Source organism: Lachnellula hyalina, assembly GCF_007821495.1.
Source record: "Lachnellula hyalina strain CBS 185.66 chromosome Unknown contig00003, whole genome shotgun sequence".
Taxonomy (NCBI): Eukaryota; Fungi; Ascomycota; class Leotiomycetes; order Helotiales; family Lachnaceae; genus Lachnellula; species Lachnellula hyalina.
Window position 1 is genome coordinate 62417 of NW_022157117.1, and position 25435 is coordinate 87851.

A 25435-nucleotide genomic window follows, 5' to 3' on the forward strand; every position below is an offset into this window, starting at 1 on the left:
AATCAATCAAGCAGATCTCTTTCCCCCCTCCAAAAAAGGGGGAAAACGCCAACGCACGATGCATCCAAAACCATCATCACATCATCTATCCGCGTATTCGTCACAGTAGTCTTACACATCCAGCGCACGCGCGCACTCAGTCATTCCAAAAAACAAGAGGGGAAAGAAAATGTGATCGTGTCGAGTTGGTCGCTATGCTGTGTATTAAACACCAAGCACAACGCTCAACTCGATCAACAACCAAACAAATCTCTTATGCAGTTCGAAAAAGAAATCCGGCTGTCCCACCAGGTCCGCTAGGCCCCTAGCCCTTATACTCATTCCCGCAAACTTCCCATCGGGTCCCCTATTCCTGCCGCTCAGGAATGAACTCGTGGGTGTATTGTAATTACTGCCACCCTCGCTCATCCCCGCCCCCCTCGGACTCTCGCAGCGGTCTAGTTCCGCTTCAGCAAGGCCTTGGATCCAAGCTGCGAGATTCTTGAAGGCAATGGTTAGGGCATCAAAGGTTTTCATGGCGAGACGCTGGCGGTGGGTTGACAGTGCCATGAGTGCATAGACGCGTCGCCGGCCGCGGGCATTGGGGTCTGGGATGCGGAAGATGTACGCGGTTGTGTAGCCTGCCAGGGGGTCACCGAAGAAGATGGGGCCACCGGAAGAGGTGCCTGTGCTTGTGTTGGAGCTGGAGGAGAAAGGATTTGCCAGAGGAGAAGTGGGGGAGTTGACTGTGTTTTGTATTGATGAGGGAGGGAGTGTTTCGCAGGAGAGGGTTCGTAGGCAGGATTGCCTGATTATGGAAAAGGATGTTGGGGCAAGTGGTTCGTGGGTGGAGACGTAGTCTATCGAGTGGTCGTGTGAGGATAATGAGTTGAAGGAGGAGTTACTGGAGGACGTTGTAGCGCGTATCAAGGGGCGTGTATGGTGGTGTGATTTCATAGCTGGCTCGGAGTCTGAGGAGGAAGATGCGGATGATTTGGGAGGCGATCGTTCGCCTGCGGGAGCAGATGAAGATACTCTCTCGTAAGGTAATGTTGTTCGAAGGATAGGACCACCGTTGTGGTCAATCTTGCCAGCTGCAGACAAGTCTTCTTTGGTCTTCTTAGGTAGCGTGAGAGCGCAGTTCTCACAAGGAATGGCCCTCTTTTTATCATTCTCGTCGTAGGTCTTTCGAAAGCTCGAGTCCCGTCTAATATGTGAGTTTGAGCCTCCCTGTAATGCTGCGACTCTTGGGCTCTCTGGTGGGCCTTCGATTGCAGACTGGTCTTTCGAGGTTTGGGTTTGAACTGTAGGTCTTTGCGCTCTATTTTCCATGTCTGAGGTTGGATTTGCCCTGCTCACACCCCGCGCCATCCCGGCTAATCCATCTGAGGGGTTCAGAGATCGCGAACTCGTGCTGGGTCGCCGAGTATTGGGTTCTTCGTCGTCGAAACATGATGTGCAGCCGACAGGCAACCCCTCGGTCACCATCAAAGGGGTCGGCCCATGGGTGTCGCAATAGTGCGCAAGGCATAACTATAAAGTTATAGAGTCAGTAAGTATTCCTAGGATGTTTTCGAGGCAAAAGATTGTGGCGCCCGCATGGGGTAGGCAAACGCAAGGCGCACCGCGGGGCAGAACGAAGCGCGGGACAAGGGCGGATTATCACTTACAATAGTGGCCATGACTAGGATTATAAAAACCCAGGATTCTGGTTCTGGTGGAGGAAGTTCAGCGCGTGGTGTCTCACGACTACACACACCAAGAGACGTGAGGCCGTAGTGGTGTGCGCAAATGGGAGTCGAGGTCGCAGTGGGTGCCGGTATGGAGAAGGCTAGCCAGGGCAACGGGAAAAAGATTGCCGTCAACAGGTCGGTCTCGACGTCACAGTCACAATCAGTTGGAGGGGAGTAAATGCAAATGTGAGTCAATGTCTCATTGTCTTGGGCAAGCAAAGGTACGATGGGATGGTACGAGGCGAGGGTACAAAGATACAAGGTACAGAGGATAAGGTACTAAGAAATAAAGGCGAGGCAAGTCCAGGATGAAGTGAGGGGACAGAGAGAGAGAGAGAGAATAAATAAAGTCAAGGGTGGGCGAGTCAGTCTAATAAGTAATGTAAGCAGTAGAGAATGTTAAGGGAATTACTTATTATTACTCGACTCGTACAACTCGACTCAGTGTGTAGGGAAGGGCAGGGCACTGCATTTACTCGTAGTCTCGTAGTGTAGTAGTGTACACTCTCTACTCTTCACCGCTTCATTCTTCCCTTCCTCCTTCCCTTCCCTTTCCCATGGAACTGTCTTCCCGGCTACTACGCACGTGTAAACCGCTGGGGGATCCCCGTCGCCACCCCTTTTGGATGTTCAAGGCCACATGGCCACAAGTACGAGGGGTGGGATCATCAACTTCGGCCCGTCCCTCGGATTACTACCACTCGGACATCTAACATCTACTTCTAACATCTGACATCTGACTGTATGTAACATGGAGAGGAGTCAGCACTCTATGTGGTCAAGAGGAGTGAGTGAGTGAGTGAGTGAGAGTGCCACGTCTAGATGAAGAAGTATGAGTAACAAGATCGTGGCTGCTGCCTCTTCAAGCATGGCATGGCATAGCATAGCATAGCATAGCATAGATGGACTCGAACTCAAACATCAGACGAACCCTGCTTTTACCTGTGCAATCCCCAATCCCGGCTTGCTTATCGCCTTGCATGGAAGTACCTCGTACGAAGTACTTGTGGAAGTAGAAGTACTGGTAGAACCCTGCAGACCCTGCCCTGCCATGCAATGAATGCGACGGGCGTTCATACAGTACCTCCCGTACAGAGGTACCTTTTCTTCCCTCGGCAGCATAATCAAATTGATCCGATTCTCAAATAGTCCTTCCTTCCTTAGCCTTGCTTCCGCAAATGAAGTGCATTCATTCATTATTTGCAGATCATAGGTCTACGCTCCGTACTGTACCATACCGACGGCTGAAAGGCGATCCTTTCATCAGAACCCAGCAAGGACTTTGCAGGAATACAACCTTGTTAGACAATAGCTCGGGTGGTCTCTTCGCAGCAATAATTCTTCACATGGGACAATGTAACCCGAAGTCTTTTAGCACCTACCGAGTTCTGGGGGCCAGAGACGCTTCTTCCATGGACGTGGGTCACGGTGCGGAGAGTCTGCTTCCTTCCCGGAGGTAGAGATGAGATATACGGAGTACTATAATGGGAAAGTCGTACTGTATCGTATTTTCCCTATACCCCTCCCGTACCATTTAAACGGAGGCGAAGTTCTATGAAATCACATATAGGTCCTTGAGATCTGCTTCTCAGATGGTAGATGTTGTTCTCTACGCTTTTCTCCGCATCGTCGTACTTTCGTAATTCAGCTTTACCATTTCATGTGTCGATCACTATACATAATGAAGTGTCAAGATGATACCTATCGTCATTATATCCGAGGCTAGCAAATGTCAGCGGGACAATTACCTCTATATGTCTCGATCAGCTGGATTGACTTTGTACTACGTGCAACCTTTCCCCATTTTCGATCACTTGACATTCTTGCGATAATTGTAATAATCCCAACTCTACCTACTAGACTCGATTTTTAATTAGGGAGTGCAGTTGAATGCAGTCATTTCAAAACCAACTCTCGACAAATCTAGCTTCAAGGAGAATGAATCTAGGTTGCCACTTTCATAGCAATAATACGGAGTAAATGTGTTCGGTTCATTGATTGATATACCTACCAGCAGGACCGACATCCTTCCTTTTATTCTATAGTATCTAGGAATGCTACAACATCTGTCTTATTATATCCTGATCTCATACCTCACAGAGCCTCTTCTTACTTGAACAGCAAAAGCCCATTTGTATAGTATGGTGCCCTCACTCCCCAGACGCAGATTTAGTCTCCACCCGCAATACTCATTTAAACCTCCTCCAACCATTCCCAGTCGTCAGGATCAAGCACTCCTGCTATCCCATCACAACAACCATCTGATCCGTGTACCTTATGTCTAAATCTATATGTATGTACAGTAGGTCGAGCTTATTAAGCATCCATGTATAAACAAACCCCCTCCTATATCCACCAACACACAGCTCTGAAAAACATACAGTAACCCTCCCTGAAAACTGCTTGCTCGAGACTAAACTTAATTAAACATCTCACTCATTTATTCATTCATTCTCAATCGACCTCCCATACAGCATTCTAGCAATTTTATCATCAGTACTCACACTACTGTACCCCACACCTACTGTACATGAGGGATTTTTTATCCTTCGTTTGCCCAACCCCTCCGGCCCCACTCCCCTTCCCTCACCAGTACCCCACATATATGAAAAGAACCCACTCCATACTCCCTCAAACTAGTCCTCCAACCTGAAATCATGTGGCATTAATATATAACAAGGCGTGCTTGGCTTGGGCTGAAATCTAAAGGGGTGGAAGGACGGCTTGTGGGGAAAGTGGTACATACGATTTGGGGATGGTTTGATGAATAACTTCATGGGTGGACCCTTGGAAGAGGCGCTTGATCCCGGTATCCGGGTAAATGGAAGTTGGGAAGTGTCAGTCTCAGAGGTATTGATTCGCAGAGTCGAAACGCACAAGGAAAGAAACGGAAACGGGAAAGAAAAAGAAAAGGAGAGGAGAGGAGCGAAAGCGGAAGCGGAAGCATGTTAAAGGCGCAGTAAGTACCGGTATACTTCTCTAGCAAAGCAGTCACATCACAGCAATGCATATTCCCACCGGGATGAGGAGAAAAAAATATATTTGCCAAGTGATAGCACAACCATCGAGCCTAACCTCAATACGAGCCATGTCCCCATCCAGCGCTCCCCAAATAAAATTCTTTTTATGCCTTTTCTGTCATTTTACCATCCCCCTTCATCCCCCCTAGATAGATGTCAAGGCTCTTCGCATCAAAAGCGTACGGAGAGTGACCATCATTGTCGGTATAACGCCATTTTCAAAACCCAAGATATCATCCCCATCAACACCAAAGTCCAGCTCTCCAGTATGAAGAGTAACCATCATTGTCATCAAGGTCTAGCTCTTCAACGTATGAAGAGTAACCGTTCTTGCCATTGCCAACCACCGCATCATCACGACGCCCAACCCAAAAACCATCCATCACCAGCTCACCCAATGCCAAGCATAAAAGCGCAAGAAACAGAGCTCTCTGCCGACGCCAGCCAATCATGCCCTTCCTGACTCCTGAGACCAACCCGCGCGAGTGAGTAGTCTCAATATCCGAAAAACGCCACATTACGCCCTTCTCCCATCCAGTCATGATATCGGAATGCAATGAATGATGCGAGCTCACTGAACTTTTGAAAGAGTCCACCAACTACCACTGCCCGCTAAACTTCCCCAACCAACCAGAGGCGGGCCGTCCAATAGATATAAAATAACAAGGAAAAGATCGTAGTTATGGTACAAACAAGAAGCGTGTCAGCCGAAATCGTCAGGCCAGATGCAAATATCGAGATCGAGTAGCGAAAAGGGGCGGGAATCTCGTGACTGACAGGTGCTCGCTTCGTGTTTATCGCAAAGTGGGTAATGAAGAAGGAAGAAATATTTACAAAAACGTCGACGAGCCCCCTCTGGTTTTTGGACTATGGCTATTGTGCCGGCAATTGCTGACCCCGGCCGCCTTGTTGTTCATCAAACCCGTTCGCTCGGCCTTGCCCTCCGCGGCCATTTCCTCTGCCACTACCTCGGCGACTGTTCTCGAAACGGCCATTTCCTCTCGAGAAGCCTTGACCTTGGCGTTCGCCTTGTGGTTGTCTCTGGCCTTGGTTTTGATTCGATCCATTGTGGCGGCCGTTGGCGTAGCCACCTCCTCGTTGATTGCCAGACTGTTGTTGCGGCTGAGGTTGTGATTGCGAGCTAGACGGTTGTCGGTTTGTTTGAAAGTTGGAAACCGGTCGAGGAATGCTCTCTGGGCTGTCGTAGACATAGAGATTCTTGTCAATTGTTGCTGGTATAGCTTGGATTTCAGTGCCTAAATCTCGTTCGATGTTGTATAGGTTGAATCGGTCCTCCCAATTGATGAGATTGATAGCAAGACCTAGATGCCCAAAGCGCCCTGATCGACCGATACGATGAAGGTAGGTCTCGGCGTTCTTGGGGAAGTCAAAGTTGATGACAACGTTAACGGCTTGAATATCGATACCTCGCGTGAGGAGATCGGAGCAGACCAGATTGCGGCAGACACCATTGCGGAAATCGTGGAAGACACGGTTGCGGTTAGCCTGAAGCATTCGTGCGTGACTATAGAAACAGGAGTATCCAAGTTCGGTGATCTTCTTAGCAAGAAGTTCGACACGGTTGGTAGAGTTACAGAAGATGATCGATTGGTTGATTTGGAGTTTGGAGAACAGAGTGTTTAGGCAGTGAACCTTTTGCTTCTCTTCCACAAAGGCATAGTATTGTGTAATACCGCGAAGAGTGAGTTCATCCATAAGGTTGATTTCGTAGGGATTGGCCATGTTCTTGTCCGAGAAGTCTTTAACAGTGATGGGGAATGTTGCACTGAAGAGCATGACCTGGCGGTCCTTGGGATGGAATTGGAGGAGTTGTTCAATGACAGGGGTAAATTCGGGGGAGAGGAGTTTGTCAGCTTCATCCATGATAAACATGGGACATTCGCTGAGATCGGCAACATTCTTTCCTGCCAGGTCGAGGATTCTTCCTGGTGTGCCTACAATAATATGAACCGGGTCTGCCAAGCGCACAATGTCATCTCGTAGGGTGGTGCCGCCGGTAGTAACCATAACGTTGATACCCAAGTGCTTCCCGAGGGTTTTGCAGACTTGAGAAGTCTGTAGTGCTAGCTCTCGAGTTGGGACTAAGATGAGGCATTGGACCTTGGAGTTTTTAGGGTTAATTCGTTCGAGAGCGGGGATGACGAAAGCCGCTGTCTTGCCCGTACCGTTCTTCGCCCGAGCAAGTATGTCTCGTCCGGTAAGCGCGACAGGTATCGCCTCCTCTTGAATAGGGGATGGTTTCTCAAATCCAGCTTCGAAGATACCCATCAACAAGTCTCTCTTCAGGTTGAAGTCCTCAAATTCGAGGCCTTTGGTAGCAGTCACATCCTATTGGGCATCTTTAGCACAATAAATACTGCGAAAATGAATATGAGCCCAAGTACCTCGGTTTGGTGTCTGTTGTCCTTTGCAGGAACTTTGAGTGCCTTTTTCCAATCTTCTGGTCCAGCCCCCTCACTATATAGGGTCAGCACTTCTGCATGAGGTCTGGTATGTAAGCAGGTATCCATACGCAAGATGTGTCGAGTCCAGTTGGTTTGCTATTAAGTCTGCCATTCTTGTTCAAGGATCCCGTCTCTATAAAAAAATTTAGAGACGACGCCGGGTGTAGGGAATTTGGGGTGCAAGTGGGTAATATCGTCGTTATGAGTCGTAGTAGAAGGTGAGAAGTCGCATGAAGGGCTCCGCAAAATGGCGGAAGCTCAGTCTCGGAAATCGTTGGAGGGAGGGAGGTGAATGGCACAAGTTGAGGTCGAATAGAGGGGTGATCTGAATCTTTTGGCCTTGTAATGTAGTTTTGGCCTCAGTATCTTCGGGCTTTTTGTTACTGCAATGTTATGCGCAGTGCTTCAATTGACTGTAGAGAATTCGGAGTTCGTATTTGAGAGAGGCTGGAGGGTGTTTGTGGGAGTTGGATCTTTTCTTGCCAGGTGGAGGTTGACTGTCGAAGTTGACGATTCATAGCTCAAAGTTTATTAGCCGACGCCAAGACCAGGCTGCATGGAAGCACGTGACCACAACCCAAGTCTACCTACCTTCCTAGGTAGGTAGTACTTTGAAGTTTCAAAATTGGTGAGATGATGCATGGATCGAGTTTTCGTATGTGACTTTAGGCTGTAGTACTCTTGAAAGTATGATCAATTGTGCATAGATCACATCAAAGAAGATTTTGACAATACCTTAGAGTTCTTTCACCAACTTTATAATACTATGCGGTAGCTAAGCTTATATTCCACTGTCTGAGACAGTTCATTTCATCCATTCCAACAGTAATAGTAGCAACATTGATACTCCCAGAACGCCTGTACCCCATCCATCATAATCCATTAAAACTCCATAGCATCAGCAGTGTTCTCTTCCCGCTCCCTCTTGACTTTAACATCTTTCTCATCCTTCATCAGAGCCACGACAAAAGACCTCAAGTACTCCACGTAAGGCTTCAAGCTCGTCTTCTCCCAGTCCTGAACAGCCTTTCCCTCTTTCTCTCCCTCCGGAGTCCATTCATCAATCTCACCCAGAAGTTCCGTTACAGTCGGAACCTCCAGTGGATCAAAGCTTTCAAGATCTTTCGTGTTGATCGGCACACAAACTCTACCGGTTCCAGGATGTACCACAAAAGGACTTTTGAGAAGATGGTTCAGATGCTTGCTGACTTCAATATCGAGTCGAGGGTACGTGTACTCGAGAACGATGTCTTGCTTTGCCTCCAGTAGTGCCTTCGCATCCAAGGTTTTGCTTGCCCCGGACTTTGCTAGAGCATCAATATCTGCCCATTTCGAAGTAGATGCCCGGCCAGGCGCGGAACTCCACTTTTTCCGAAGTGCTTCGTTCAAGGCTTTGTCGGGAAGGAGTTGAAGAAGTCGGTCGAATTTCTCATCTGTTTCCCAGGGATCTTGATCGTGAAGAATGTCAGTTTGAAAATGTGACTTTAGGACCTCGAGACTCCGTCTACATATCTTATTAGCGGTGAAGTTTATTTCGGGTCGAGGGATCATACGCTACATGCGGGTGCAATGGCCTCTTCACGTTGACTCTCTTACCGCTCTGGGCTCCTCCTTTTATTACCTCTAGGTACCCCGCAATTGCCCTTCTCTTCTGATCATCTAGGAATCTAGCCTTCTTATCACAAACCCAGGCGTGAGCACCTCTTCGACCTGAATAGACCCACAGGATATGCTTGAAGCCAAAATCATCTCGTAGAGCAACGTCTATGACCTTTACAGCCATCGTGATAAATTGCCAACATTTGTTGCAAATATTGGCTTTGTCACAACATGTTCGAATGTCGTCGTAATCTGTCAAATCTATATCGAAGCATATCTCTTTGGCAAGAGGTTTGAATGCAGATGACTTTCGAAGTGTTTTTCGATCTCGTGGATTCGTTGTGTAAACTGGGCCAATTTCGAATCGGGATGGCATAAGACGGAGGACATCTTTCCGGAGGCTATCAAATCTATTAGCATAGCTCCTTTTAAAGTATATCCTTACTTACAGATCTGAAGTTGGAAATGATTGGTATCGAAGGTATGCGTCGTTTTGCAACGTGAACGCAAACTCGCGGTGGCCAAAATCTGTCGAAGGAGTGGGAGAATGGTTCAGCCATTGGAAAAGGTGTCGCCAGGGGAATAATCGCTGGTAAAAAGATCGCATCACATCCGAATCTGACGGTTTTGAAGCAGGACCAACATGTCTAGAAACGGTTCAGTACATTTTATTGCTTTAGGCAAAGCCAGAGACTCTTACACTGGAGATGAAGGGGCCTCGGGAGGGCTGGAGGGTTTCACGTTCAGGGCAGCTGAGCTGGGGAACTCCTCGTCCGATTCAACGTCTGCAAAAAGATCCTCAAGTTTCACTTCTGACTTGCTTTCCTCCTTGACTGCAGATTCCAGTACTTTCTCTCCTTGAACTCCGACGTCTTCCATTGCCATGTCTTGATCTGCGACCTCGTCTCCCTGGGTACTACCATTTTCCGGTTCGGTATTTACAACCACTGGAATTTCTGGACTTGCTGTATTTTGAGTTTCGCCATTTTCTGCTTGTGGTTGAGGTTCAACAACCATATCGTCCTGAACCTGGTCAGGCGTTCCAGAATTCGCAGGGGAGACAGAGTGAGGCATTTCAGCTGTGACTTTAACAGTGTTGGTGTTGATCAGAGTTAAGTTATTTTGTATTTGGAGTTGAAGTCGCGTCGGGAACGCGTCTGTGTTACTGTAAAAGTTTCGCGTCTTAATTGAATTGACCCCTCCCCTGTCCTGTTACGATTAGGCGATAGAGTAAGATAAGAATAGGCGGGGCGGCCGTTCAAAAAAGGAGCGTGCTTTAAGCGAAAACAAACATATATTCATACCGACAACTTCTAAATTAATTCCTTCCTTCCTCCTTGTTGGATCCAGATACAAGCTTACTACGTATTACTACTATTAAGCTTCTTGTGTCCATTTAGATATCGTGTACAAGCCTTCGCACGTGATCCGTGGCCTGTTTTAGACTGGATACTATCAGTTAGGAGGATCACCTATCATGAATCTCGCTATTTTGAACCCCTTTGTGGAGTTTCTGCGGATTGTATCTTTGGATTAATATCTGTGGATTGTGGATTGTTGACCATAGCCAGAGCTAACAGAAATAACACCTAATAGGCTTCGAAGACGGAGGGCCCAAGGAACGTGTTGCTCAGTTTATTGCCATCGCCGTAAATGAGGTCGATTTAATATGGGTATCGAAGGAATTGGGACGCCTGGAGGGGATGGGATCGATTTTGGACAGAGATCTTGCTTGCTGGAGAAGGAGCGAATTGAGTATCATGTGATTTCCCCCCCCCCCCCCCCCCCCCAACTCTATCATTCCCTTGTACTACGAATACGCAGAAACGGATACAATTAATTTTACAGTAGTATCATATATATATACCTTAGACTGAGTCTACATTTATTATTTCGCTTTACGGTGCCCTGTTGCGGCTATTTCAAAGCTACATAGAAAGCCGTATATAAAGCTATGTAGAAAGCTATCAATCAATTTCATATACCGAAAGAAATCACCACCAACCTAAGGAAGACTACAATCATGAGTTATTATAAGAAAGTAACTGAGGCTTGTTAGTTAGATGCTTTCCGCTTTGGCAAGCGAGAATAGCATATTTGAAATATCGCAACGCGAATGTTTCTTCCTTTTCAGCCCAATTACAGCGTAACGGACCAAACCGTGACAATTCTCACTGTGATCCTCCTGTTCCAAGACAGTAACGGATTGAAGACCCCTCCGATGGAATGGTTGTTGACAATTTCCTCTCGTTAAAATCAACCGAGAAAAAGGGGCTTCTAATAGGTAAACCCCCTTCAAGTGATGGTGACGTTTCCATGGTCCGCGATACTGTCCTTCTAGATGATCTAGCACATATCTCCGATTCTGACTTACTTGGGCCTATTCGATCTGAACTTTTACCCTATTTATTCGAGCTACGATCAAATCTAGATGCAGAAGATAATCAATGGATCCACGGCGATGTTATGCGCGCCACAATCCTACAGCTATTACACGAGACTGAGCTTACTGGCAAGCCATGGAGTCATGCTGAAACTGCAGTATTTGGTCCGGACTTTGAGCGAAGCTGGCATGCAAGTCTTGAAGCTATTCGCGGAGACCTTCCTCGACCAGGAGCTCTAAACGCTAAAAAGAGGGTGCTTATTATCATATCCACAGCTGGACATACTAAAAAGCGGGATATCAAAAAGACCATTTTAAATGGAAGCGCAAACCATTGGGCCCGCTTGGAGTTAGACCTCAAGGCCAAATGTGCTACTGTGTACAACGGTGACAGAGCTTATAATCAGGGTGCTCTGGCTCAAGCAGAAGTGTTGGGATAATAACACCACAATGTCCCACCCCTCCCATAGATGCCTGAAGGAATATTGATCCTAACTTCCATGATCTCCATAGTGAGCGATTCACACAACGGCGTAGAGTCATTTCTTCACATCTGCTGTGATCCTCAATATGAGAAGTATTCGCCAGAAGAACTTCGTATGGGAGATTACGAATTGGCCAGAAATTCTGCAAGACCTCCTTTGCCTCCCCCATCGATATTATCACTATTTGGAGTAGGGAGACAGACGCCAACGCCCCAACCGCTACATATAGAAGCTCCTGGATCATTCGTTTTTGGACACTCAGAATTTCCGTTACATTATCTTAGGAGTCATAAATATAATACAGTACATCCGAATCTTCAACACCTGCAACTACACCACTCAATCGCCATCGCCCATCTTCCCCAAATCCCTCCTAACCCTCCAAACCCTTGCCCCAACACCCCGCCCCTGACTCCCCTCCAACCTCTCAACCCAAGGCGCCTCGCCCATCCCCCCACCCATCGGCACATCCTCCCCCCGTTTCCGCATCTCCTTCCCCAGCACCAAAGACTCGGTATACGCCCATCCAGGCGTATCAAGCTTCCCACTCACCAGCACTATCTTCTTGCCGCTCTCATTAAGCTCCTCAATCAGAGCTGCAGGAATCGGCGTGAGGATTTGCAGTCGACGACGAGGGATATCGATACCGCGTACGAGCGCGAGGCCGATTGTGTGGGAGTGTGTCGGGTCGAGCGTAATGTTGTTTAGAGGGTTGAAGTAAGGTAGGTCTTCGGTTGGGGTGCGGATTAGAAGGGGTGTTTGAAGCGGCTGGGCAGTGGTGTCGAAGGGGTCGAGATTTGGGTCTGTAGTGAGGGAGATGAACTCTTGGTCTATTGCCCGGAGTTTGTTTTCGTCCTGGCTGTGCCAGCCGGGGATCGCAGCGTCGTGGTCGATGGCTATGATTGAGACTAGGGAGCCGTTTATAGTGTCCGCGAGAAACTCAGCTGGTGGCTGTTCGCCGTAGCATATTATACCGAGAATCCCGGGATTTTCCCCCGAGTAACGTATTTCCCAGGGCGGGATTGAGGTTAGTGGTTTAGTATCAAACTTTTCGCCGTTTGATAATGGGTCTAGGTGGAAGTAGGACATTGATTGCATGGTCCTTAGATGTGCTGCTGTTCTGGTAGTATACTCGCTGGCTTGTGATGGTAATGTGAAGAGCGGTTTTTCTTTGGCTGCTTCTTTGAGATTTGCAATGACTTCTGGAGGTCCGGCTTGAGACATGTATATGATGTCTGTTGGGCGGATTTTAGTGATTAGGCCAACTAGGATTTCTAGTCCTGTTCCCAAGACCCAACCGGGTGTATTAATGACGAGGGGACAATTGGGAAAGTTTGATAGTAGATTGCGGTAGTGGGCGAGGAGGTCAGAGGCACATGCTATGTAGAAAGCTGGATCCATTGAAGGCGTTACGGCGCCAATTGCATGAGAACGAATTGTTCGACTTTTGCCATGTGGTATTGGGTGTGTGTATGGTGGACCGAAATTCGGTTCCCGGAGGTGGACTAGTGATAGATGTCCAGGTGTTGAGTATTCAGGTTGTCCGGGATCCAGATCTAGCAAAGCTATGCCGTTCGGGTTGGACAGAAGTCTATTTGTTAATAGTCTTCCAAATGTGGACTTGCCAGACGACTTAGGTCCACAAACGAAGATAGCAGAGACCTGAGTACCTGGTTCCGTCAATTTTGACAGAGCGGCATTCCATTCTGGGGGAGAAATTAGGGGATATAAGTATGCCTTCGGAGGCCCGTCCTGCGAGGAGAATAACTGGTCGAAGTTGAGCATATGTTCATTTAGGCTGGGAGTGGATCGTACTATTTGATATGTACTAGCATATTTATTTCCTAGTATCGACTCAAACTCTGGGCCTAAAGGCTCTGAGTCATCATTCCAAAGCTTGCCAAATAACGGTGATAGAGATTTCAAATGCCCCAGACCACTTTCACACTGATGAAGGCAAACTTCTGCAGCATCAAGTTCAGTGGCCATACACCGAATGACTGGCAAAGCATGTGAAGATGGAGCGTAGACCCTGTGTAGTGCTTTTGAGGCTTGCAGAGTGGCACCCAGGAGAGTGATTTGCCCTTTTCGGACGGTGATAGCACATTGACCAACAAAGACCAAACGCTTCGACGTGTCAGTAAATCGCAAACAAAAGTCTTGACAAGTAGCTTACTTCACCGGGGCCCAAACTAAGCACTATGGTATTACCTTTTGATTCCTTCACGTTGTTCTTATTCGGCTTGAACGAAGACAAGGGTATTAAAGGCCTCTCGAGAACAACTTCAGGGGATCCGACACGTGACCCAGTGCTTTATTGAAGTCAGAAATGGAAAGAAGATGTCATTTGGCTTCAGAAAAGACATACGAAGATAATGCATTCTGCCCATCCTCTTCTTCAACATCAATGATTGGTGTACTGCTCCCAGTCTCATCGTTCCTGTCTTTCTGGGTCGTCTCGTGTACCGACACCTCTTGAGGGACAGGAGCGGTTTTTTTCAAGACGGAAAAGGCTGAACTGTCAGTATCATCATAGACGTTTGACTCGAAGTCGTTATTCTGAGTCGGAGGAGCTGAGGCTTTGGATTGCAGAGCTCGTCTCGCAGCAACAGCACTCAGTTCTAGATATAGTTAGCATGTGGTCTTGATTTAGGTAATTGCTTCTTACGTGGAGTTTGTCGCGGAGTTTCATTGCCAAGTTTTCGTTTCTTCTTATATGAAGACATAAGGTAACTGTTTATAGTGACGTGAGTTGACTTGCCAATTCTGTCTGTATAAAATCCGAAGGGCAAGGCTGGCTGGGGTAAAAAGTTAAGCCGGATATTTACCGATCGATTTTCCGATGCAACTTGAAAAAAAGTTATAGGTTCAACGCGCGCCTTTGAAATTTCCACAACTCGTAACACCTTTTCTTTTCGCCTCGCAGCCATAGGAACTCGCTTTCTGGGAAAGATGCCTTCTTTAAATGCCCTGAACAAGGTGGCCAAGAACAAAAAGGCTGCGGTGCCAAAGAAGCCGGAGAAAATTCCCACGACCACAAATGCTGCTCTAAGCTCCGAATTCGTCGAAGAAAGTGACGAGGAATCTGACGGCAAGGAGTCTGATAGCGAAGATGATTCGCTACCAGAGAACCCTATAGATGCTTTGCCCAAGTCCAATGGCAAATTGCCCGCCCCGGACGGAAGTGAAAGCTCCAGTGAGAATGAGAGTGAGAGCGAAAAAGGAAGCCAAGAGGAAAGCGGGGACGACGAAGAGGCAGAGCCTTCCAAGAAAGATATACAGCCAGTAAAAGCTGTCAGGTAAGTTAGATGCTACTATCACACGCTACGGCAGCTCATTGAACTATAGAAAACCTTCCAAAGAGCCAGCCTCAAAGACTGCTACGATCCAACCACCCCCACCATACAAGGCTCCGGCTGGCTTCGAATCCTCCTCTATAAATGGCACATCGCAAACAGCTACAACGTTCAAGAAGTCTAGTTTGGAGGGAAAGCAGATATGGTATTTCACTGCTCCAGCATCTGTACCTATCTCGTCCATCAAGAAAATGTCACTATCGGCTGTGGAAGATGGCGAGAAGGTCTGTTCTCACAACAACCATGATTACGGGTTCGTAAAAGATACAGCGGAGGATAAGACATATACGAAGATTATGGTTCCAAATAGCTCTGATGATGGGTATCAGACTGGTAAGCATTCATAGGCGCACTACTTATCCTTGCACATGCCGCTGACTTTGTGATAGTTCGGAAGCCAATTGACCAGATTCTTCACCTTCAGCAGATTATCAAAATACCAGGGATGGACGACTCCACCGCCACATCAGCAAAAGCAACAGTCCCAGCTAAGAAGCGCGTACGTCCTCAACCCATAGGCCTGAAGATGCGTTTCCTCCCAATTGGATTCGGCACCGGAAACCCTGGCACGATCGGCTCAGATACAAACTCGGTAGACGGGAGCAGCTCGGATTCTGACAACGAAGAAGAAGCTCCTAACGGATTTAGAAAGCCGGCATCTATAGCCTCTTCGTCTGATGAGGAGTCGGACGAAGAAATGACCGAAGCACCGCCCCTTCCCAAACCCAAAGTCTCAAAAGCACCAGCCAGCTCCGCTCCACTCAAGAGGAAGCACAGCGAAGGAGGAGAGAAGAAGACAAAGCACAGTTCGTCGAAACCAGCACCAGATATTGACGATAGACAGCTAAAACGACAGAAGACAAAGCAGAACGGCTCGCAGGAAGACAGAGTATCAGCGTCAACTAAGACCGTAACGCCAATCCCACCCCCCGCACCACCACTCAAGACATCCGACGCGCCAAAATCGATCCTTAAGAAGCTAGTACATGAACCCGCTTCTTCGCCTCTGAAACCCTCAAAGTCCACGCATTCAAACCTACCTCCTTCCGCCTCAGCACACCCTATCTCGAATGGAAGTGAGGTTAAAGTCAAGAAATCCAAGCACAAGCATAGAGACAGCAAGCTTCCTACGACGCCCGGGCAAGCGCTGTCTATCAAAGAGCTAACGAAGGCGACGGATCCAAGTTTGACAAGTGAGGAGCGGAGGAAGAAGATGAAGAAGTTGAAGAGGGAGGGATCTAGTCCAGAGAGTCAGGAGAAGCTGAAACGTCTAGTTTGAGATGCGCATATTGTTGGAATTCTTTGATTGCTAGGAGTAAATTTTGTGAATATTATGAAGTACGAAAATGATACCCTTATGCTTAAATACTCTGTCTTGCATAAGCCTATATATTTCACATGATTTGGCATATGAGGCAAACTAAGATTCTACTTATCAATGGGCATAAAGAGCGCGGCCCAGGCAAGATGCTCTTGCATTTCTCAAGTTACTTCGGTAGTATCCTCTTTCTAATGCGAACCTCGACGCTAATAAGCCGTTGAATGCCCATTGAACTCCATGATATCTCTCATAAGACTGCGTTGAAGTAGCCCAAAAATGACTACGGTTGAAGTAGCCAACACGATAAATGCGCCGTTAAATCCACGCTTTTTCCCACACTCCGCCCTTCCCGTGAAAAACAAATAAGCCCCCCTGATCATCAATGAAAAATTCTCTATTCTCTCCATCCCTCAACAGGGAGAGGGAACGAGCCAGCCCATGAAGCAATGTCCTTCTTCATCTCATTGATCTTCTCAACTTCACCACCAGCAACCTTAGCCTTGAAGTCCTTGAGCTTGTTATCGCTCTTGGGAAGTGCGCCCTGCACTTCCTTGCAGATCTTGATGCACTGATCAATGTAGCTGGCTACGCGCTTGAAGTGCTCTTCGCCGAAACCACGGCTGGTCATAGCCGGGGTGCCGATACGGATACCGCAGGGTGTGAGAGCAGACTTGTCGCCGGGGATAGAGTTCTTGTTGCAAGCGATGTTGACTTGCTCGAGAACGGCCTCGACGCGTGCTCCATCGAGGGCTTGTGGGCGCAGGTCCAGGAGGACCATGTGGGAATCTGTGCCGTCGGCAACCAGCTTGTAGCCTAGCTTTTTAAACTCGACCTCGAGCGCCTTGGCATTCTTGACGACTTGCTCCTGGTATTGCTTGAACTCTGGGGTGGTGGCTTGCTTGAGAGCGACGGCGAGAGCGGTGATGGTGTGGTTGTGGGGTCCACCCTGGTGACCTGGGAAGACGGAGAAGTTGATAGGGCCCTCAAGATCGTAGAGGGTCTCCTTGCCGGACTTAGCATCTGTCTTGCGGACACCCTTGCGGAAGAAGATCATGGCACCACGGGGACCACGGAGGGACTTGTGGGTGGTGGTCGTGACGATATCTGCGTGCTCGAAGGGACTAGGGATAACACCAGCGGCGATGAGACCAGAGATGTGTGCCATGTCAACGACGAGGTAGGCGCCTACAAGGTCTGCGATCTTGCGCATGCGGGCATAGTCGATCAGACGGCAGTATGCGGAGGTTCCGGCCACGAGGACCTTTGGTCTGTACATCAAGGCATTCTGCTCCAATTGCTCGTAGTCGATAATGCCAGTCTCGAGGTTAACTCTGTATGGGAAGGTTTCAAAGTAGGTTGATACGGCAGAAATCCTACAAGTGTGGTCAGCTAAAGTTTTCTAGGTTTTAGGGTGGCGGGTTTTACTTACTTTCGTTGAGCGGTTTGGTAACCGTGGCTCAAATGGCCACCGTGGGGAAGATCGAGGCCCATGAGTCTGTCATGAGGTCTCATGATGGCCTGGTATACCTGCAGATTGGCAGGGCTACCGCTCAAGCACTGGACGTTGACGCCCCATTTCTCGGAGTCAAGATTGAAAGCCTTGAGGGCACGAGCCTGACAGGTCAACTCAATTGAGTCGATGTGTTGGTTTCCACCGTAGTATCTAGCACCTGGGTATCCCTCGGAGTATTTGTTTGACATAGGCGATCCCAGAGCATCGAAGACGGCGCGAGAGGTAACATTTTCGGAGGCGATGAGGATGATGGATTCGCGTTGACGCTGGATTTCGAGTTTCTGCAAGCCAAGTTAGAAAAGTAGTAGGGATGACATGGGGTGCTATTTACCATGATCTCGGCGATCTCAGGATCAGTTTCAAGCAAAGACTTCTCCAGCATCTGTGATGGCGAGTCAGCTGTATCCAAAGTAGGCCTCATATCAACTAGAATCTTACATCCTGGTGGGATTTAGTGAGAGCATAATCATTAGACGCCATGATTGCTGGTATCTCGGGGGTATTCTTGAAAGGTTACGAAGGGTCTCTGGCGAAGGATTGAGAAGTGTATATTTCGGAGTTGTTATGAAGAGGAAGAAGAGCTCGAAATTTCTTTCGGCGTGTCACTTGGTGGCATGAATATTTTTGGTTAGCGTAGGAATAGCCTTCGTTGCCCCTCCATACAGGGATCTTACCCCGATCCGGAGACCGAAACTAATATCTTGCCTTGCACTTCACGTTCTCACTACTCACTCAATCACTCACGATCTCACTCATCCTTTGCTTTTAGTCTTTTACAAATCTCAATAATAAATTTAGATTTAGGTGCGTTGGCTTTATGAAGTATTCCATATAATATCTTCAAAAATAAGATACGTTACCAAGTCCTATATACAGATTGAAAGTGTCCGAAATCGGACTACCGATTCTGAAGCATCATCTTGTTTTTCAATTACCGGTACACCATTTACTATACACGGAATCTTGAAGCTATTCGAAGATACAGTTAATTCCAATATGTTCAAATCTCCGTAAACAACATTGGTCCTGCAAGTTCAGCCAATGCCTCATGGTAGACGCATCGCATACAGGATGCAGGAGACGTAGAGTCTTCTGCATACACGATGCTTCTCCCACACTTCTTTTTGTATGCAATTAACTGCGCCTACTTCTTTTCAAGTCGTCTTCATTTTGTCGATCGCTATGGGCTGTTGTATGTATCTGCGCCATGCTTGTTTGTCTGCCTACTTGAATATACAATCCGAAGGTGGGATGTACCGCTCTGTCGGGAACATAGCTGCTCACTCAGCCTTGTTCATATCTTGCTAGTCACCTGTTGGCCAGTGAAACTGCCTGAAAAACACCAACATGTTGGATGATGCTAGCAACAGGCTTAGACTATTTTTGAAGTCTTGATCGAGATACGAATGAATAGCTGTGTTTCCCTTCTTCTCTTCCACGCCAATATTCGGTTCAAATTGACAGATTCAAATATGCGACTTTCAACACCTCAGCAGATATCTCTGTTCTTTATCGCTCTCGTGTCTAATTGTCCTCACGTCTGCTCAGTATGCTTTTATCCTAGCGGTGATCAAACCCCTGGTGACATTGCGTGTCAAGATGATTCTGCAGATTCTGCTTGCTGTCCACAAGGCTTTGCATGCATTAATAACGGCATGTGTATGCAGACCTCAGTAACTCCCATCGCCCCCGACAGTACTATTTTTGAATGGATGCGTGGTAGTTGCACTGACTCCACATGGAGATCGTCTCAGTGTCCCAGCTTCTGCCAGAGAGGCCCTCCGTATAATGATGTTCTCAACGGGACGCAATCAATGGGCTCTTGCGATGGCGATGCGTTGACGACAAGCGGTTACTACTGTGTTGATTCTGTTCCTTCGAACTGCACGACGAAAGAGAATGTTATGCTACCTGATCGTAAGTCTAATCCATTGAAATGCCGACTGTTTGACTAGCTCGCTGAGGCTGATTCCAAACATCTGCAGAGGATCCTGTTGTTCTAACGACCGCCGGTTGGCAACCTCAAACAACAACCATCACCACTCACCTTACATCCTCCATCACGACAATCTTGTCAGCTACGAAATCATCAATTGCATCTACCATTACAACAAGTTCTCCCTCGAGCCTTTCCCCGGCGGTTCGCCAAACTAGTTCATCCCCGCCCGCAACAATAATAGCATCACACTCGAACTCAAACGCGCATACAATAGGATTGGGCGCAGGCCTTGGGGTACCTTTGGGTCTGTGTTTATTTGCTGGCATCGGATGGATTCTTTTCCGGAGACGTCGAGGTAGTATAAAATGGCGCCAGGTCAACAGAGCGTCAGAACTTCCGGTCGAGGAACCTGTTCACGAAGCGAGTGAAGCTTCTTCTCGACAAAAACATTGGCACCGGCACGAATTATCGGGAGCCTCTTACGCTCCTTCTGAAATGCCAGCTGATCCATGAATGATATCATTTTGCGATGAAAATAAACCTAATAATTCTTACAAATAGTAAATAATATCAAAGCCTAGGGTATTTAGATCTCTGAGAGGCATGCTGCTGTGTGCAATAATAGTTGTCGAGTAAGATGGCGTCCAGCTCTTCGGGACCAAGGCAAGCCCCAGTGTCTCAGGGGTCCAAAAGGAGCCTGAATATCAAATTCATACCGAAAAAAAAGCATCGTAACGCTAAAGACTCTGGCGTCCAGTAATTGCGGATTGGGTCCGAACCTAAGAGGTAGCCGACTTGAGGACCTAAAACTCCATCGCTTGCTTCTTGCTTCTTGCTAATAGGCACTCGATGCCCAGCTCCAAAGTGCACCAGCATCAAGTATAATAAGCCACCGAAGCGGCTTATTCTTGAAGAGAACGAGAGAAGTCGTGCTCTCTACATTCGTTACACAACGGATAATAAAAGCCTTCACGTGTCGTATTGCCTTCTCGCCGGCTGCATATTCCAGCACCAGGATTTCAAGCTCTACCCCCTGGCATGGTGGTTTTCCCTGCCCCCACAGGAATCACCGCACCACTACCTCAGGCAATCCTCCTTTCCCATCCACAGCCGCTTTCGATTCATATTCATAATCCGAATCCCATTTCCCTTTCCTATCCACAGCCGCTTTCGATTCATATTTATATTCCGAATCCCATTTCCCTTTCCCATCCACAGTCGCTTTCGATTCATATTCATATTCCGAATCCCATTTCCCTTTCACCAGTTCCATCGGATAAAGACTTGGCAAGCGCCGCGAAGATGTCGACAGGTAAAGATACAAGCAGAGGCCGCAGCAGATGATGGTGCCTAGGACCCAGGTGGTCATCAACGCGTCAAACAGCTTTCTGGGTAGTTTCTTGAGGCGAGGATCAGGTTGCATTTTTGATGTGAATGTGAATAGAGATGGACAGAGCACGTTGTCTACAGAGGGCTACGTTTATATTTTTGTTCTGTTCGTACTTCGTACAACGGTCACCGCTGACAAGGAAGCTGTGCCGTTTTTACGTGAGGGGCTGTGAGACACATCGCTGTAAACAGGGATGCTGATGTGATGGATCGCCAAAATTGTTGTGGGGTGGAAAGGGACATTCAACATCCTCGCACTTCATTAATATGGGCCTCTTGTTGTCAGACCCAGTATATCGGATTCGGTAAGTGGGATAGGGGTTGGCTTTCCGGTTGTTAGAGTAGACTAACTGTCACTGTGATTCCTGGAAAGGGGAGCGATTCAAGCATATCTTCATCTTCAATCTTGAATATTTATAACAGCTTTGCGGTACAGAAATGCTACCTCGAAATATTATCATGAGAGATATCGGCACGGCCTTGGTGTTATTAGAAAGGTCTGTTGTTTAAGCGGTCAACTAAAAGATCGCTTCATCGCTCCCTTGATGACAAATTTTTCATTTATATATATCATTTTACCCAGCACGTTTTTCTACCTATGTTCCTAGATCCTTTCTACAGACCTGTCATCTGCTCAATGGGTGGTTTTGCTGCGCTGAAGTCAGAGCCGTTTTGTAATTCGAGTTAGGGGGAAGAAGTAGGAGGCAGCCCATGAATGATGAATCTGTTGGTCTGTAACCCTGCTTCGAACCTACAATACATATTTCAGCCGTCCAGAATATTGATCTATTTACAAGTCTTTGTTACATTGCGTTTGGAAGGGATAATTCGTCTGATCCATGCTGAAGAACTGCTCAAGTGAACGAGTGATGCTGCGTTACCTTAGGCGGCTCTTTTAACGATCGGCATATGATGGTAAGCAAGACGGTGGAGAGAGCAGAACTTCATCCCTCTATCAACGAGACAGAAAATAGAAAGCACCAGAAATAGAGACAAAAGTGTGCGGTGAGAAGTGGGTATTGAAATGTAGCAGTATGAGCAAGAGATCAATTAGACCAGACCAGAAAATTGTCAGTACATACAGTTTGAACCTGAAAAACAAATGATAGTAGCCTACGACTTGTTCGTGGGTCAATATCGCATTTGTTTTCTTTCATTCGCGGTCCCCGCCAGAAAACGTCTGACCTGGGCCGCGCCTGCTTCTCTTGACAACAGCTAATTGTCAGGTGGAGACCTGAACTTTTGGCTACAATTATCCCACCTCTTCCTCAGATATCTGCTCTTCAACCTCCAAACTAACCCTATAAACCAATCCACCCTTTCATCAATATCATGGCATCTTACTATGGGTAGCTCTGAATCCAAACAAGCTCGGCGTAAAGCTACCCAACAACGGATATCTGAACGACGCAAAGATATCGAACGCCAACGTGAAGCCTTCATCAAAGCTCGTTATCACCGCTCGGAACACTCATGTCACTATCAGGAAGCTTTGCTACGCCACGAACCTCCCGGCCATCACCCTCCATTCCCACATCACCACGAGTGGGCCGGTTGTTGGAGTCACCACCAACCTCAAGATAACTGTCCACAAAGGACGAGAGAGCGTGCGGAGGAGGCTATACGAGAGGAAATATTGGAAGAAGCAGCGAAAGCCCGACGGGAGAGCCAACAACGGATGTGGATGCAACAGCAAATAGCAATGCGTCAGAGATAAGTTGAGCAGTGCAGTGTACGCAAACTCGCAGATCTAAAATCATTCATATCATCAATACCAGTCTGCCACTATGGGTATTCGGCATTCTAGAGAATCTCAGCCCCGAGCTTCCTCTAGGAACAGAGCTCCTAATAAATACTGCTATCCCCACCGCAACACCCAGGATCACCACACAGGGAATTCTTCTGACTACAACACGGCTCTCCGACACCATGAGTCACCCGTTAGTCGCCCATTCTTTCCACATCACCACAAGTACCCCGAGGGTCGATCCCTCCATCTTCCTATCCACGAGTGTCCTGCAAAGCAGAAGGAGGGGCGGTGGACGAGACAACAGGCTAAGTGGGATCAGAGGAATAAGGAAGCGAGAGAAGACCACCATGGTGCGGGGTATGATAATAGAACGCAAGTGACGAACACCCTGCTAGCCTGCAATGCCACGACTTCCATACTGATGAGGACTCCGAATTGTTGATTAGTGCAAAAGCTGGAGGCTATTCGGCGACAGCGTGTACCAGCCATACCAGCCATCACGCTTTCTGTCCAAGCAAACGTTCAGGTTCGCAAATTTGTGATGATTTGTGTCTTAGGACCCGCGATATGAAAAGGTTTCTCCTTGAACACAGAGCTGGACATGGGGTCGGAGTACGAGAAGTGCCAGAGAGAGAGTTTTGAGAGGGATATTCCATACTACTCCCTAATCCGGGGGTTACATCTTTCAATTTCCGTATTCGTGGGACAAATGAAGGCTGCGTTTGAATGCATCAATGACTCTGGGAAGAAGTTGGATTTAGCTTGGTCATTAAGTCTAGGACTGGCTTGCACGGCTAAATGGCAAGTCCCCTAACTTCAGTATAAATATTTGTACTAACTTGGAAACTTAGATTGGATGAATATGAAATCCTGCGCGGCCAGACTCTGACGAACAGATAAGAGCATAATGCAAGTTGTTTCTTGTCCCGGAATGAGTTGTACCTAAGAATGAAAACCTGCATCCATAATAACAATCAGCTTTACGCATCAGCTCAAGTGAATAAACACCTACCGACACATCTGAAGGACCAGTGCATTGATGTTATGACATGAATCCTCAGAGAAGAGATTTAATACTAGAAGACTTCATTTTATCTGTACAACTCCGTACCCAAAGCGCGCACACAACATCGTACAGCATCACAGATGAAATTGCCGGATTCGCAACATCGTAGACTTCCATGCAAATCGCTTTCTTGGCCCTTGATTCTCGCGTCCGGAATCTTCTTATTCTTACACAACCTGACTCAGCACCAAAGCCACAGAAGGACTTATAAGCAACAGCGGAGGAAGGTAGATCCCCTGCCTCGCATAACTCAGTCCGGCCGTCGTCGTGATGCCCAAGATGAGTCCGAAGATGGTTTTGTCAATGGATGTCTCCAGACCGTATTGGGCCCACTTCCAGCTTAGCAGGCCTGTGGGGATAGATTTGGTTAGTTGATACATAAAGGGAGCAATGAGGATGGATGGATATATGACATATGAAACCAGCTGAATGTGATGTGATATGATATGATTTGATGAGATGGATTGGGATGGGATGGGATGTAACGGGACACGTAACGTACTATTAAGAACCAAATACCCCGAAAGCTGCATCCATACATTCTTCACCATAGCTCTCGTGTCCCGTTTCTTAATCGGTGACACCTCGCCGAAGATATCGTTGATGCCGAATATCGTGTGCCCGATGGCTCCGATGAGGAATATTCCAGACGCCGTTTTGAGGAGGATTTGGGATGCCATTGTCAAGTGAGTGAGTATTGCAAGGGAGGAAATAGGAGCAGGAGCAAGAGCAAGAGCAAGCAAATTAAGGGCGAAATACTGTACAGTATCAAGGATAGAGAGTTTAGGATGAGATCGGATGAGGGCTTGGAAAGATATGAAATTGATTAATCAGACTTGAAATATTAAAGGGATATAGGCAGATAGATATATCTCTTGTCTTGTCATACATTGTACTCATATTTCGGATCATACCGGCTGTATATTCGTAGCCTTGTAGGTAACGGCCGTAAAACAGCAGAGGAGAGGTTACCTACCTACGCTGACCAATGCTTAGCGCCGGACTCCTTTAGCTAAGAAATACCTAATGTAGCTAATGCCAAGAAATATATTCTAAGCGAAAAGTTTATAAGGGGCCGCGGCGGGGCGGATAGGCCCTAGCCCTACTAACGGGCTTGCGCTCGCTCGCATTCGAAGGGAGACATTGATATCTTGATTGATGGAGTGCTGTAGGATAGAGGAGGTATGTGACCACGGATAGGGAGTGGTGAGGTCCTTTTATTCTTTTTATCTTGGGCTTTTCACGCTTACATTTTGATTCAACTAACCATAGGAGAGATCATGTTAAAGCTTTCTCTAGATCGAAATAGAGTAGTATATTTCTGGAATTGAATACTACTCGGAAGTTAGGAAACTATTAACAATCATGTATCATAACCCGTCTCCCCGATGTATTCTTTTCGGGCTCTGGGGGGACTATCACGGCCTCTAGCTATCT

At 47.4% G+C, this 25435-nt stretch overlaps 5 protein-coding genes across 5 annotated transcripts; 1 reads left to right on the plus strand and 4 right to left on the minus strand.

Annotated features, from left to right (window-relative positions):
- Positions 1 to 204: 204 nt before the first annotated feature.
- Positions 205 to 1661, minus strand: LHYA1_G000775 (uncharacterized protein; the record flags this gene model as incomplete). The annotated part of the gene is made up of 2 exons (XM_031145764.1): positions 205 to 1512; positions 1650 to 1661. 2 exons carry the CDS (start codon positions 1659 to 1661, stop codon positions 205 to 207), a joined length of 1320 nt encoding a protein of 439 aa, XP_031009699.1.
- Positions 1662 to 5605: 3944 nt separating this feature from the next.
- Positions 5606 to 7309, minus strand: dhh1 (ATP-dependent RNA helicase; the record flags this gene model as incomplete). The annotated part of the gene is made up of 3 exons (XM_031145765.1): positions 5606 to 7081; positions 7138 to 7210; positions 7266 to 7309. The coding sequence occupies 3 exons, from the start codon at positions 7307 to 7309 to the stop codon at positions 5606 to 5608; spliced, it is 1593 nt and encodes a 530-aa protein (XP_031009696.1).
- A 770-nt stretch (positions 7310 to 8079) lies between these two features.
- pri1 (DNA primase small subunit) lies at positions 8080 to 9870 on the minus strand (the record flags this gene model as incomplete). Its single annotated transcript, XM_031145766.1, has 4 exons — positions 8080 to 8701; positions 8751 to 9206; positions 9246 to 9443; positions 9497 to 9870. 4 exons carry the CDS (start codon positions 9868 to 9870, stop codon positions 8080 to 8082), a joined length of 1650 nt encoding a protein of 549 aa, XP_031009697.1.
- A 2133-nt stretch (positions 9871 to 12003) lies between these two features.
- GRC3 (Polynucleotide 5'-hydroxyl-kinase) lies at positions 12004 to 14390 on the minus strand (the record flags this gene model as incomplete). The annotated part of the gene is made up of 4 exons (XM_031145767.1): positions 12004 to 13823; positions 13876 to 13976; positions 14033 to 14285; positions 14333 to 14390. The coding sequence occupies 4 exons, from the start codon at positions 14388 to 14390 to the stop codon at positions 12004 to 12006; spliced, it is 2232 nt and encodes a 743-aa protein (XP_031009694.1).
- A 226-nt stretch (positions 14391 to 14616) lies between these two features.
- Positions 14617 to 16299, plus strand: LHYA1_G000779 (uncharacterized protein; the record flags this gene model as incomplete). The annotated part of the gene is given in 3 exon segments (XM_031145768.1): positions 14617 to 14963; positions 15013 to 15353; positions 15368 to 16299. 3 exon segments carry the CDS (start codon positions 14617 to 14619, stop codon positions 16297 to 16299), a joined length of 1620 nt encoding a protein of 539 aa, XP_031009695.1.
- Positions 16300 to 25435: the final 9136 nt, after the last annotated feature.